The sequence below is a fragment of the Giraffa tippelskirchi genome, chromosome 3 (genome assembly GCF_054371585.1).
Source record: "Giraffa tippelskirchi isolate mGirTip1 chromosome 3, T2T-mGirTip1v1.2.pri, whole genome shotgun sequence".
NCBI classification, from domain to species: domain Eukaryota; kingdom Metazoa; phylum Chordata; class Mammalia; order Artiodactyla; family Giraffidae; genus Giraffa; species Giraffa tippelskirchi.
The window spans coordinates 131,843,333-131,859,012 of NC_137277.1; the positions used below are offsets into that span (position 1 = coordinate 131,843,333).

Genomic DNA, 15,680 nt, shown 5'->3' on the forward strand with positions numbered 1-15,680 from the left:
ACAACGAAGTCTGTCTCCACATAGTCCTTTTGTGATGCCTTCTTGAGGCAGAACGGGACAGCGCACACACCACCCTGTCTCCTGCCCCGTCCTGAGTCTTTGCTTTCCTGTTGGCCCCAAGACTCCCCAAGAAAGGATGTGCTGACAGTAGAAGTCACCTCCGAGAGTAACAGGGCCACCATGTCCTGTCCCCGGGTCACCACGGGCACCTTCTCCTGGGAGAAAGGCTTTGTTTGGAAGGAAGGGAAAGGACAATCCTAACCTTAAAGAAAAGGAAGGGGAAGTTAGTGCTTGCAGCTTGAACTCTGGGCAGTTAAAGAAAAGCCCTAGAGCTGCCCACGTTCCCAAGGTGCACAGGATGCGTGTGGGCTATCTGAGCCCTTATGGTTAAACTCAGGCACTTCATGCCTGTTAGCAGTTTAAAAACAGCACTTCTGCATTTATCTTCCAAATGGAAAGCCCCCAACATAAATAGAACATTAATAGGTCATCTTTTCCTTGCAACTTTTCCTGGACATAATCCATAAACTAGAGAAGTAGTTTTGTTACATCAGAACTTGGTGCTCCTGTTTTTCCATCGATATGTTTATCAGTGAGGTAATTAGTCATGCCTCTGAAGCCTAATGAGCCAGAAAGCAGTCAGTTTTTATTGTTCATCGTGTATACCGACCACGTAACTTCTAAACACAGCATGCTCTTTGACACCTGGGAAATGCAGGATGTGGCAAAACTACTTAGAGGCAATTTTCAAGCATCCACTTATTTTTTTTTCTTTTTCATTTTTCTTAAAGGGAAGGATATATATATATATTAGGAGTTTGGAATCCACACTACTGTATATAAATTAAACAACAAGGACCTACTGTATAGCACAGGGAACTATATTTAACATTTTGTAATAACCTGTAAGGGAAAAGAATATGAAAAGGAATATATATACAGCTGAATCACTTGGTCATACAACACAACATTGCAAATCAACTGTGCTTCAATAAAAAAATTTGATATCTGGTACTTGACTGTATGGAAAAAAATTTAAATATTTTTATTATTATGAAATGTCACCCTATATTATATAAAAATCAATACAGATCTCCACAAAATGTTTTTGAAGGGGTCTCTTGTAGAAGTAGACATGTTCCCCCTGGATCAAAATAATGGAAGTGGAATATTTACTTTTTTTAAATATGTGGTTTTTTAAAAAATAATTTTAGAAAGCTGATTATTTTTAGTAGAGGTCAAGTCTGATGTGCCACAGGTAACAGTTACTTTAGAGAAGATGTTTTTGAAGTACTTTTCCATAGGCCTTGGAGTATTTCATTTTCTCCCACGACTTTGTAGTAGAAAAATTACGCACATTGAAGTAGAGTTCCTGCCTCACGGAACCAGTGGGGAGGGCAGGGGGCCCACACATGCAGATCAGATTTGAAGCAAGAGTTTTACAAACCATACTTACTGTTACTACCGGAGCATCTCTCTGGTGTTTCTTTGCTTTTCTGTAATATTCTATTTCACTGAGGTAAAAAGAATTACCAGTTGTAACTTGCTCCACTGATTTCATGGTCTGCTAATAGACTGTTCCCTTCTATATTCCTGTGGCTCAGACAGTAAAGAATCCGCCTCCAATGCAGGAGACCCGGGTTCGATCCCTGGGCTGGGAAGATCCCCTGGAGAAGGAAATGGCTACCCACTCCAGTCTTCTTGCTTGGAGAATCCCATGGACAGAGGATCCTGGAGAGCAACAGTCCAAGGGATCACAGAGAGTCAGACATGACTCTTTACAACTTACCACTTGAACTTGCTATATTCTTACAAAGAAATTACTTTTTTTCTCCCAACGTAATTATTAAGCATTTTGTATATGAAGATATTTCTTTTATCTGGTTTCTATCCAAAGCATTTTGTATACGAAGATTATTTCTTTTATCTCGTTTCTATCCCAGAGGGTCCCAAGTTTTCCCTTTTTTTGTTTTGTTTTTACAGAAGCATAAACTGGATATGCTGTTGAAGTGCAAAATCCTGGGCTCCTACCCAGACATTTACTTATGGGCCCAGGAACCTGCATTTGTAATGAGCACCCCAAGTAACTCTAGTGCAGCAAACTGAAACCAGACTTGAGGAACTCCAGCTAACCACAGGGTGGAGGGGGTGCTTCCTCAGCATGAGTTGTAAGTGGCAGCTCCCTCAGCCATGCCCGCCATCTTGCACGGGTTGGCAGAACTGGGCTCCTCATCCAGCCTTCTTAGCTGCTTTCTTCTTGATCCACTACCACAGGGAACAGATCCTCCGCGTTAAAGCTGAAGAAGATAAAATCCCACTGCTTGTCGTGGGGAACAAGTCAGACCTGGAAGAGCGGAGGCAGGTGCTGGTGGAGGAGGCCAGGGCCAAGGCCGAGGAGTGGGGCGTGCAGTACGTGGAGACCTCGGCCAAGACACGGGCCAACGTGGACAAGGTGGGTCGGCTCCCGCCTGCCATCTGCTACTCCTGGGGGACCTGTTCTGGGGAGACCGGGGTCACGGGGCAGGGAATGGATCCTAGCATCATGACAAGAAGCAAAGGGAGGTCCGACCCCAGATTCCACACCCCAAGCCTTTGTCAGGTGCAAGTCTTTGGCCAAATGGAAGCCCAGCGAGTGAGGCCATGACCGTGGAGGCCCTGTCCTTGCACACCCTGTGGCCTGTATCCTCTGGGGGCAGGACCGGCTGTGTCAGGTGGCCTCTTGGTTTTGCTTTCATTGACGGATTGGGTGGGCTTCCCTGATAGCTCAGTTGGTAAAGAATCTGCCTGCAATACAGGAGACCGTGGTTCAATTCCTGGGCCGGGAAGATCTGCTGGAGAAGGGATAGACTACCCACTCCAGTATCCTTGGGCTTCCCTTGTGGCTCAGCTAATAGATAAAGAATCCACCTGCAAGGCGGGATACCTGGGTTCGATCCCTGGGTTGGGACGATCCCTTGGAGAAGGGAAAGGCTACCCACTCCAGTATGCTGGCCTGGAGAATTCCATGGACTTTATAGTCCATGGGGTTGCAAAGAGTCGGATATGACTGAGCGACTTGCACTTTTCACTTTCACAAATTGGGTAGATTTGTTCTTTTCACCTTCCTCTCCCCCAACAGAGCCCAGGAGTCCTGTCTTTATAACTTGGTCCCTACATCGTAGTTTCTCCCAGGAATTGGCTCTCTAGGGAGCTCTTCTGTCTTCCTCAGCCCCAGAGTACTTTCTCATTCAAATGTCTGTAGCTAAGGAAAGGATGACCTTGACAGTGATAAATACCAACAGTTGAAAACCCACCTTACAGCGATGCAAGGCCTTTTAAATATATTATTGTATTTTTTGGCCATGCTGGGTCTTCACTGCTGTGTGGGCTTTTCTCTAGATGCAAGGGGTAGGGGCTGCTCTTCATTGCAGTGCATGGGCTCTAGGGTGCGTGGGCTGAACAGTTGTGGTTCCCAGACTGTAGGGCACAGGCTCAGTAGTTGTGGGGCACACAGGCTCAGTTGCTCTTTGGCATATGGGATCTTCCTGGATCAGGGATCAAACCCATGTTTCCTGCATTGGGAGGTAGATTCTTTACCACTGAGCCACAAGGGAAGCCTTTTAACACATTATTGACCAGAGACGTATTACATCAACAGGCATTAGTTTCTACAAAGATCTCTTTGTCCATAATGTGTTTTTTGGGGGGAAAAAAAAGTTCACAGTGGTTACCCCAGAGCATCTAAAGCTGAGACGTTCTCTCTGCCGTCACCCTGTTTCTTAGCTCTGACGTCATGACCTGGCTCCTGTAAAACCTGCACATATCACTTTGCAGCCAAGTAGTGGATACGTCTGCTCCATCTGCACAGCATCTGAGTCCCCCAACTTCCTTCTCACTTCTCCTTTGCTTCTTTCCTGAAGAGCAAGAAATCTGATACCAAGTGCTACTGCAGCCAGTGATGCTGGAAGATTTAGGATGTTGGTATCAGGAGGGGTTCACTCTGGAAGCCTCTCCAACAACATAAATCTGTTTAGTTATGTCTACAGTGTGAAGCAGGTTCCTTCGGCAGCTCCTTTTTCTCTGTTAGCTCTTAATGTTGATTCTTGTGTGTTTCCAAATCTTTCCATTTTTATCAAATAGTTTTCTAGCCATAGAATTATAACACACAGGAAATCCAGTCACATACTTCATTTTTAAAAAATCAGGATGACTTGCCAGGCATGGAACTGTGGACGTGGGGAGCAGGGGCTGTCACAGAGTAGCTTGTCACCTCCCCTTCCTGCCCCAACCTGGTGGACCTGCCAAACAGGAACCGGCAGAAACTGATGACCAACAGGCAGCATTGTACTCACTTGTCAACAGTTCATAGGAAAGGGGATTGTTGATAAGACTGGCCAGTGAACAGCTTGGTCAACATTTGACATGCACCCTTCCTCTTTCTGCCTTTTGCTGTTAGAAAAACCAGCGATATTTGAAGCTGTTCTCAGTCACTATTGCGCTTCCCTGGTAAAGAATCCACCTGCAGTGCAGGAGACCTGGGTTTGATCTCATGGGCAGAGGAGCCTGGCAGGCTACAGTCCACGGGGTTACAAAGAGTCAGACATGACTGAGCGACTGACACTTAAGCCACTATTGCACGGGGCAGGGGGTGTGCTTTCCCGAGAGACAGAAGGGAAGGAAGGGATACTTAGATTAGCCTGATCCAGTTTGGGGGATCCTTCACTGCACCTGAGCTGGTGGTGAGTGCTTGTGGAGCCCCCACTCAGAAAGCTTGATCTCACTTTCCCCAGGAAAGTAACAGGAGCCTGTTCTGTGCAAGTGTCCAAAGGTGAAAGCCTACTCTCAGTCTCACACTTGCCATCTTCTCCATGAGAAATCATGAACCTTTCTTTGTAGGAGGTGTATAATCAGTACCCGGGCATGGCTGCTGGGAGCAGAGGGCCAAAACCTTGTGATGAGTGACAATCCGTATCTAACACACCAGCGTTACACAACAGGTCTCATCAGTTCCTGATGAAGCCCCTTCAGCTGACATCGGGGAGTGGGGGCGCAGGTGTGGGGAGGAGAGGACAGGCTGCTCTTTCTGCTTCTCCCCGACCCCTGCATTCCCAAGTCTGCTGCTTGGGGCTTGTGATGAGGTTCCTGCCTTTAGGGTCATTGTTTCAGGAGTGGGAACTCACACCTCCCTTCCTTCTCCTGGTGCTTGGGAAGTACCGGGAAGTTTGATGACTGTTGTCACTCTCAGTGTCTATACGTTTCACAAACTGCTGTGGCTCTGTCCGGTGATTTTTATCCCTCATCATACTTACCCCGAGAACAGCTTTTATCATTCTGCAATAAGCCACTGGATGCAAGAACAGCGTGATGCTTCTGTCCTTAGCTTGACCCGTCGTGTGATGTGAGCAGAGATATCTCCTTTGTAGAACCAGAAAATGCTTTTAATGTTAATTATTCTCATTTGCTTTAAACCTTTTGTTTTTGATGACCAGTGGTTTCTAAGAATACATTTGGCTTGATGCTTTAAAATGTAACCACGTATCCTGCTTGGTCAAACTACTTCATTACATCATGAAATGGCTTTTTCCTCCCCACTCCAGGTGTTCTTTGACCTCATGAGAGAGATCAGGACAAAGAAGATGTCAGAAAACAAAGATAAGAATGGCAAGAAAAGCAGCAAGAACAAGAAAAGTTTTAAAGAAAGATGTTGCTTACTGTGAAGGCCCAGGTGCTGGACCAAGTGGGTCGCCACTGAGGACCGAGGGCAGGTTCCTTGAGATAAGACTTCCGTTGACCTCTCAGCCTGTTCCTGCGCTCCCCAACCTCCTTCACACATACTTCTGTAAATGGGGAAAAATATCTGTGAATCGTTGGCTGGCAGAAGAAATAAGCCCTTGACCCTGCGGTGGGATGGCTCCTTTGTCAGGAGGTTGCAGAGATTGATCTCTCTTTTCCTTCCTAAGGTTAACCATGAATGTAGTGCAGGGGTTAGCCAAGTGTAGTTAAAAAGACTGTCCTTGTTTCTTCTTTTTTCCTCCAGTTTGATAACATTAGTATCTCCTGCTTTGAAATAAAAATGTCTTATTTTATTAGATCTTGAGAGGCAAGGAGTGGGGTGAGACTCCCCCTACTCTTTGTCAGCTCCACAGTAGTTCTCAGAAACACCCATTAGGTTCTAATGACGCTGGAAAATTCAGAGACTTTTTGGATAAGTCTTTTGGCTATACCCTGTGGATTGGAAGCAGAGCTAAAAAAAAAAGAAAGAAAGAAATTTTTGAGTTGGGCCAAGCAGGTCAATACCAAGCTCAGAAATTCTTCTCAATATGAAAGTTGCATTCTTCAGAGTTAGTTAAGTATCAGCCAGTCACAGTCTGTGCTGGTTCCTCTTCTGCAGCATCCCGATTTTTGTGAAGGAGCTTCTTTTTAATAAAGATTCAAGATCAGTATACTTTATAATGAATGAAGATACAAGATAAATATACTTTATAAATGATACTTTTCTAATAAGAACTTAAAAAAAAAATCCTCTGGCCAAATCCTCTCCTCATTGCCAGTCATGAGGTCCTGCCCCTGCTCCTCTACCTGTAACCAGCACACTCCATCCTGACCATCTTCTTGCTGCAGAGGCTGAGAGGACCTTTTCTCTTGTTTTCTTTCAGTGTATCCTCAGTTCTTCTGAAGTACGTGATGAGTTAAAACTGTTCTGAACTCCTGAAGCCAGAGCTGTGCCACACACCTGGCTACCTCTCATACAATTGCTCAGTAAATACTGAATTTAAAATCAGAAGAAGTGGAGCAGGATAAGAAAAGCCAGTGACGCTTCACGTCTGAGAGCTGGTTGCTGTATCTAATGCAAATTTGTTTCTGAGACAACCATCTAGTTAAAAAAAAGATTTTTATGGATGACACATCATCCGTCTTTTTTGTGTCAATATTCTAAATTCGGCAATCAGAAAGTTTTTCATCGGGAAAAGACGACTATGATAAAATCCTAGTACTCAGCATATTTTTCCCCATTTTTCAGAAGTGACATTTCACATAGGTGCCAAAAGTGAATTGGGGTGGGGAGAATGGGAACCTTTGGAATTTATGGTTATTACAGAAATTGTAGAAATTATGATCTGACTGGAAAACAACCTTGTTATCACCTCCCAAAGAATCATGGGCTTTTTTCAATAAAAAAAGCAGAAATACAGTTTTTCAGAATTGCAGCCTTTTTATTTTATCCTTTTGTCATATATGTGAAATATAAGTATTAAAGAGATTGACCATAAATTATTCATTGTTGTTCTTATTAGATGTTCTACAAACTTTATTTCAATTATTTTTTTGAATTGTGCCATGGGAAATAAATTTTTTGATATAAACAGTAATTTTAACTAAATCTTTCCTTTGGGAGAGATGACTCCTTCCTAAAATTTAAAAAAGTTGAAGGTGATCACATTGTTGAATTTTCTGAAACCATCTTTTTCTTTTCATCATAGTTTGTCAGCTGTTTGACATCAGTTCCACTTGAGAGTAGGCAGATTTGGAACATGTGCAAATTAAGGGTGGTATGAATTGTTGCATCCTATGGAAATTATTCTTGGTGTATGCCAATAGTATATTTCTGAAATTATGTTTAATGGAAGAGCAATCAGCAATGGATTTTCCCAATATAATAATTTATATAGATGAGATTCTCATAGAAAAATAAGTAATGTTATTTATAAATTTGAAACACAGTACCTTGCTAAATGACTAGATTGTGTCCGTAGCCTAACATCATTTTTCTGAAATCTTCCTTCTAGACATATCTGAGCACCTACTGGTGTCAGGCTTCATCCCAGGTGCTGAGATACTGTGTTGAACAAGATAGGCCAGAGCTTGATTCTCCTGGAGCTTATGCTTTAGTGAGGAAAGAGATAAATAAGTGAAACTATCATAACTCTGATGACCATAAAACTGGGTAAAAGGAAATGTTCTGGGCCATTGAGCTGATTTCAGTTGGGATGGTCAGCAAGTTTGTGCAATGTTACTACATTCATTAAGTGACCCGAATGAGCCACATAAGCTCCCAGGCTCGGATGCGGCTGGTCCAGAGGTCATAAGGTACTCAGGAAAAGGCCCCAAAGACCAGCAGATGGCCACAGTGTGGTGAGTGGCAGAGTAGCAGAAAAAGGTGTAACAGGCTATAGTTCCATAAAGTGATGTAGAGGAAAAATACCCACACATATCAATTTCCTACAAGTTCATCAAATATCATATACCACTGATTTTAAGATATCACCATAATCTATGTACCACTAAGAAAAAGCCTGCCAATTAGGTGAATCCATCCTGATTTCAATGACATGAATACTTGGGGGAAAGAGAATGCTTTAGATTAGGTGAAAAGGATATGTAAATTTACATTGAGATACAAAATTCACCTCTGTTGGTCTAAACATGGTATTATAATACTATAGAAGCTTAACCATGGATAAGTATTAACAGTGGGAAAGTACCCAAGGTTGAGGTGGGACCCAGAACAGCACCAACAACAGTGTACCTTGTGAGCCTGCACAACGCGTGGAAGGTGAACAGCTCCAGTGGAGGAAGACTCGGTGGCTCCTCTCCCGGTGGGAGTTCTCCAATCCCACTTACCCCACATCACAGCTCAGAAACCAGTCTGGGGGCTGCTATTCCAACAACGAGAGAGTAGAAGCAGAGCCTGCCACTGACAGGGCTATGACAACCACGGAGCAAGGAGAAGGCCCTGCTAACCACGAGTGTCATAGCTTCTAAGAGGCAGCCGGCATTCACACTAAAACCAGTCCTGGTGCCAAAAATACTAAACCCACACAAGCTACACAGGCACTCTCCTGCATATAAATACCCTTCCAAGACCACGGTAGGTAACTGCTTCTAAACTTATGGAGTAAGAGAAATGTAAGTAAAATGGAGTAGAGGAAACACTCCTAGTTAAAAGATCAAGAAAACTCGCCTGAAAAAACAAACAATAAAACATCTCTTCAGTCTACTGGACACAGTTCAAAAAAGAGGTAATGAAAATACTGAAGGGATTAAGAAAGGTAATCAATAGAAATGCAGATTATTGTAAAAAAAGAACTAGAAACTACAAGGAGGAGTCAAGAAAAACTAGAAATTTACTGAAATGAAAACTGAGCTAAAGGCTATGAATAGAAGATTGAATAATGGAGAAGAAGGAATAAGTGATCTAGAAGATAGAATAATGGAAATTACCCAATCATAACAGCAGACAGAAAGCCAAATCTTAAATAATTAATATGAGAGACCTATGTGCCAATGTACATGTATTAGGGATTCCAGAAGGAGAAAAAAAAAGGGATAGAAATGTTCTTAAAATATGGCTGAAAACTTCCCAAACCTAAAGAAGGAAACATATCCAGGTATAGAAAGCACTGTTTGTCTGTGCTCAGTCACTCAGTTGTGTCCAGCTCTTTGTAACCCCATTGACTATAGTCTGCCAGGTTCCTTTGTCAATGGAATTCTCCAGACAAGAATACTGGAGTGAGTTGCCATTCTCTTCTCCAGGGCATCTTCCCAACCCAGGGATTGAACCTGCAAAGCACAGAGGGCCCCAAACAAGATGAATGCAAACATGCCTAAACCGAGACAGATTATAATTAAAATGGATTCTAAAGGCAGCAAAAGAAAAACAAACAGTTAATTACCAGGAAATGCCCATAAGGCTGTCAGCTGATTTCTCTACAGAAATGTTGCAGGCAAAGAGGGAATTGCAAAATATATTCAAAGTCTTGAAATAGAAAAATGTGCAACCTAGGATACTCTACCCAGCAAGATTATCATTTGGAAGAAGAGATAAAGAACTTCTCAGACAAGCAAAAACTAAAAAGAATACAGCAATATTAAAAAATTCCTAAAGGAAATATTGGAAGATCTTTCTAAATAGAAAGATGCAAGAAGCTATAGGGAAGAGGAACTCACAATTGAAAAATAAATCACTTAAATAAGCCAGTATACAGATTAAAAATAAAAAATCAGAATTCTAGTGAAAGCAATGATAAGCACAATGAATAGTAAAACGATAAACATGAAGAAGTAAAGGAAGACATCAAATCATAAAATGTGGAGGAGGAGAGTAAGAAAATTTGTAGATTTTTTAAAAAGAATGTGTTTTAGTCTATACAACTATCAATCTAAATCAAGCAGATATAGGAAGGAGTTAACATGCTTGAAAGACAGTATAACCACAAATGAAAAACATATAATCGATTCATAAACACCAAAAAGAACACAAAAACATAATATAAAAAAACAAACATAACATCAAACCACAAAAGGAAAAAAGAAGGAACAAAGAAGAAATATAGAATCAACTGGAAAACAAGGTTGAAATGGCAATAAACAATATATTTATCAATAATTACCTTAAATGTCAGTGGGTTAAATGCACCAATCAAGAACACACAATGGCAGACTGAATAATAAAACAAGAGTCTACAATATGCTGCCTACAAGAGATCCACTTTAGGGCAAAAGATAGACTGAAAGTGAGGGGATGGAAAAAGGATATCTCATGCAAAGGGAAATGACAAGACAGCAGTGTCACACACTCATATCAGACAAAACAGGCTAACACAAATGCCATAAAAAGGGAAACTATATAATGATAAAAAGATCAGTACAAGAAGAGGGTATTATGTGTGTCAATATACGCACCCAATAGAGGAGCACCCAAAGACATAACAGAGAAGGCAGTGGCACCCCACTCCAGTACTCTTGCCTGGAAAATCCCACGGACGGAGGAGCCTGGTAGGCTGCAGTCCGTGGGGTCGCTAAGAGTTCGACACGACTGAGCGACTTCACTTTCACTTTTCCCTTTCATGCACTGGAGAAGGAAATGGCAACCCACTCCAGTGTTCTTGCCTGGTGAATCCCGGGGACGGCGGAGCCTGCTGGGCTGCCATCTATGGGGCCGCACAGAGTCGGACACGACTGAAGCAACTTAGCAGCAAAGACATAAAACAAATGCTAACAGACATAAAGGAAGAAACTGACAGGAATACAATAACAGGAGACTTGTACATCCCACTCATACCAGTGGAGTGATCCTCTAGACAGAATATCAATAAGGCAACAGAGATCCAAAATGATACACTAGAACAGTTAGATTGTTCACATTTTTCAGGACATTACATCCAAAAGAAAAATATATACTTTTCAAGTGCACATGGGATATTCTCTAGAATTGACTACATACTAGGGCACAATATAGAAATTATTTCAAGTATACTTTCTGACCACAATGGGGAAACTACAAATCAACCTCAGAAAAAGAAATGAGAAGAAATGATTATAGGAGACTAAACAATATGCTACTAGGAAAACCAGTGCGTTGATGAGAAAATCAAAGAGGGAAGTAAAAATACCTTAAGACAATGAAAACAACCATGCAAAATCTATGGGATGCAACAAAAGCAGTTCTTAGAGGGAAGTTTATAGCCAAATAAGCCTTCTCTAAGAAACAAGAAAGATCTCAACCTTACCTCCCACCTAAAAGAATTAGAAAAAGGAGAACAAACAGAACTTAAAGTCAGCAGAAGGAAGGAAATAACCAAGATCAGAGAGGAAATGAAGAGATTTTGAAAACAAAAGAAAAAATTCAATAAAACAACCAAGAAGCTGGTTCTTTGATAGGGTAAACAGACAAACCTCTGACCAGGCTCACCAAGAAGAAAAGAGAGAGCACCCAAGTAAACAAAATAAGAAATGAAAAATTAGTAATACCAACTGATAATGTAAATATACAAAAAAAGTAAGAGAATAATATGAACAATTCCATGCCAACAAATTTGACAACCTAGAAGAAATGGACTAGTTTCTAGAAACAGCCCACCTAAATTGAATCAAGAAACAGATAATTTGAACATACTGATCACTAGAAATGAAATAGAATCTATAATTACAAAAGAAAAAAAGGCAACATAAAACCAACTCCCTACAAACAAAAGTCCAGGACAAAATGGCTTCATAGGTGAATTCTACTAAACATAGAATAATTTATACTGATCCTTCTCAAACTCTTCCAAAAGACCGAAGAGGAAGGAATACTCCCAAAGACCATCTATGAATCCACCATCACCCTCAATACCCAAAGCAAAGATACCAGCAGAAAAGAAAATTACAGGCCATATATTATCTTTCGTTTATATAGATGCAAAAATTCTTAAGAAAATATTAGCAAATTCAACAATGCATAGAAAAGACCATACACCATGACCAAGTAGGATTCATCTCAGGATCATAAGGATGGTTCAACATATGCAAATCAATCAACGTGATACACCACATCAACAAAAGACAAAAACCACACAATCATCTCAATACATGCAGAAGCAGCACTGGACAAAATTCAACATCCATTCATGATAAAAACTCTAACCAAAGTGAGAATAGAAGGAATATATCTCAACATAATAAAAGCCAGCTATGACAAACCCACAGTCAATATAATACTCAATGGTGAAAAGCCTGCCCAATAAAATCTGGAATATGACAAGGATGTTCACTCTCATTACATCTCTTCAGTGTATTACTGGAAGTTCTAGCCACAAACAAGGAAAAGAAATAAAAGGTATCCAAATTGGAAAAGAAGATGTAAAACTGTCATTGTGTGCAGATGACATGATACTATATTTAGAAAACACTAAAGGAACCAGAGATCAAACTGCCAACATCCGCTGGATCATTGAAAAATCATGGGAGTTCCAGAAAAACATATGCTTCTGCTTTACTGACCACGCCAAAGCCTCTGTGTGGATCACAACAAACTATGGAAAATTCTTAAAGAGATGGGAATACCAGACCACCTGACCTGCCTCCTGAGAAATCTGTATGCAGGTCAAGAAGCAACAGTTAGAACCAGACAAGGAACAATGGACTGGTTCCAAACTGGGAAAGAAGTACGTCAAGGCTGTATATTGTCACCCTGCTTATTTAACTTACATACAGAGTACATCATGCGAAATGCGAGGCTGGATGAAGCACAAGCTGGAATCAAGATTGCCAGGAGAAATATCAATAACCTCAGATATGCAGATGATACCACATTTATGGCAGAAAGTGAAGAACTGAAGAGCCTCTTGATGAAAGTGAAAGAGGAGAGTGAAAAAGTTGACTTAAAACTCAACATTCAGAAAACTAAGATCATGGCATCTGGTCCCATCACTTCATGGCAAATAGATGAGGAAACAATGAAAACAGTGAGAGACTTCACTTTTGGGGGCTCCAAAATTACTGCAGATGGTGACTGCGGCCATGAAATTAAAAGAGGCTTGCTCCTTGGAAGAAAAGCTATGACCAACCTAGACAGCATATTAAAAAGCAGAGACATTACTTTGCCAACAAAGGTCCATCTAGTCAAGGCTATGATTTTTCCAGTAGTCGTGTATGGATGTGAGAGTTGGACTATAAACAAAGCTGAGCACCAAAGAATTGATGCTTTTGAACTATGGTGTTGGAGAAGACTCTTGAGAGTCCCTTGAACTGCAAGGAGATCAAAGCAGTCCATCCTAAGGGAGATCAGTCCTGAATATTCATTGGAAGGACTGATGCTGAAGCTGACACTCCAATACTTTGGCCACCTGATGCGAAGAACTGATTCATTTGAAAAGCCCCTGATGCTGGGAAAGATTGAAGGCAGGAGGAGAAGGGGACGACAGAGGATGAGATGGTTGGATGGCATCACCAACTCGATGGATATGAGTTTGGGCAAGCTCTGGGAGTTGGTGATGGACAGGGAGGCCTGGCATGCTGCAATCCATGGGGTCTCAAAGAGTCGGACATGACTGAGTGACTGAACTGAACTGAACTGAATGCACCCAATGTATAACAGCCATAAAAGGGGAAATCAACAGTAACACAGTAATAGTGGGGGACTTTAACATCCCACTTACACCAATGGACAAATCATCTAGACAGAAAATTAATAAGGAAATATAAGCTTTACACGACACATTAGACCAGACAGATCTAATTGATATTTAGAGGATATTCCATCCAAAAGCAGCAGGATACACTTTCTTCTCAAGTACACATGGAACATTCTCCAAGATAGATGACATCTTGGATCACAAATCAAGCCTTGGTAAATTTAAGAAAACTGAAGTTGTATCAAGCATCTTTTCCGACCACAACACTATGAGATTAGAAATCAATTACAGGAAAAAGCCTGTGAAAGTCACAAACATATGGTGCCTAAACAATATGCTACTAAATAACCAAGAGGGGAAGACTTCCCTCCTGGTCTAATGGTTAAAAATAGCTAGGACATGGAAGCAGCCTAGATGCCCATCAGCAGATGAATGGATAAGGAAGCTGTGGTACATATACACAGTGGAATATTACTCAGCCATTAAAAAGAATACATTCGAATCAGTTCTAATGAGGTGGATGCAACTGAAGCCTATTATACAGAGTGAAGTAAGCCAGAAAGAAAAACACCAATACAGTATACTAACACATATATATGGTATTTAGTCAATCGGTGAAGATAACCCTGTATGCGAGACATCAAGAGACACAGATAAATAGAACAGTATTATGGACTCTATGGGAGAGGGCGAGGGTGGGATGATATGGGAGAATGGGGAAGCATATAGATTATCATATGTGAAACAAATCGCCAGTCCAGGTTCAATGCATGATATAGGGTGCTCGGGGCTGGTGCACTGGGATGACCTGAAGGGATGGGATGGGGAGGGAGGTAGAAGGGGGGTTCTGGAAGGGGAAAACATGTACACCCATGGTGGATTCATGTCAATGTATGGCAAAACAAATACAATATTGTAAAGTTAAAAAATAGAAAATAAACTAATTAAATTAAAAAAAAAATCCATCTTCCAATGCAGGGGACACGGATTTGATCTGTGTTCAGGGAACTAAGATCCCATATACTGTGAAGCAACTAAGCCTGCACACTGCAATTAGAGCCCGTGCACTGCAGCTACTGGGCCCACATGCTCTAGAGCTCATGCTCCACAACTACAGAAAGCCAGCACATCACAACAGAGTCCACACACTGCAATGAAGACCCACCACAGCCAAAAACAAATAACCAAGAGATCACTGAAGAAATCAAAGAGCAAATAAAAGAATACATAGAAACAAATGACAACAAAACACAACAACACAAAACCTATGGGATACAGTAAAAGCAGTTCTAAGAGGGAAGTTTATAGCAATACAATCCTACCTCAAGAAACAAGAAAAATCTCAAATAACCTAACCTTACACCTCAAGCAACTAGAGAAAGAACAAACAAAACCTAAAATTAGTAAAAGGTAAGAAACCATAAATATCAGAGTAGAAGTAAATAAAATAGAAAAGAAGAAAATTATTGCAAAGATCAGTGAAACTAAAAGCTGGTTCTTTGAGAAGACAAAATTGATAAACCTTTAGCCAGATTCATCAAGAAAAATGGGAGAGGATTCAGATCAATAAAATTAGGAAAGAGGGAAAATTATAACTGACACCACAGAAATACAACGGATCATAAGAGACTACCACCATATGTCAATAAAATGGACAACCTGGAAGAAATGGACAAATTCTTAGAAAAGTACAAATTTCCAAGACTGAACCAGGAAGAAACAGAAAATACAAACAGACCAATCACAAGTAATGAAATCCAAACTGTGATTAAAAATCTTCCAAGAAACAAAAGTCCAGGACCAGAT

The 15,680-nt window shown here is 41.1% G+C and overlaps 1 protein-coding gene and 1 long non-coding RNA gene across 14 annotated transcripts in view; one reads left to right on the plus strand and one right to left on the minus strand.

The window, feature by feature from the left end:
• Nucleotides 1-7,171, plus strand: part of RALB (RAS like proto-oncogene B) — a 71,765-nt gene extending 64,594 nt beyond the window's left edge. For 12 of the 13 annotated variants that reach the window (XM_081575990.1, XM_081575989.1, XM_081575988.1 and 9 more), the window contains 2 exons: nt 2,275-2,452; nt 5,577-7,171. In XM_081575990.1, the coding sequence (XP_081432116.1) occupies nt 2,275-2,452; nt 5,577-5,696 (298 nt within the window). In that variant the 3' untranslated portion in view covers nt 5,697-7,171. Of the gene's footprint in view, nt 1-2,274; nt 2,818-3,590 lie in introns of all 13 variants that reach the window. The other variant, XR_014078560.1, reaches the window with a different exon arrangement.
• A 615-nt stretch (nt 7,172-7,786) lies between these two features.
• Nucleotides 7,787-15,680, minus strand: part of LOC145540816 (uncharacterized) — a 46,494-nt gene continuing 38,600 nt past the window's right edge. Inside the window, exon 4 of the long non-coding RNA XR_014078564.1 lies at nt 7,787-7,863. This is a non-coding gene — a long non-coding RNA (uncharacterized LOC145540816). The remainder of the gene's footprint in view (nt 7,864-15,680) is intronic.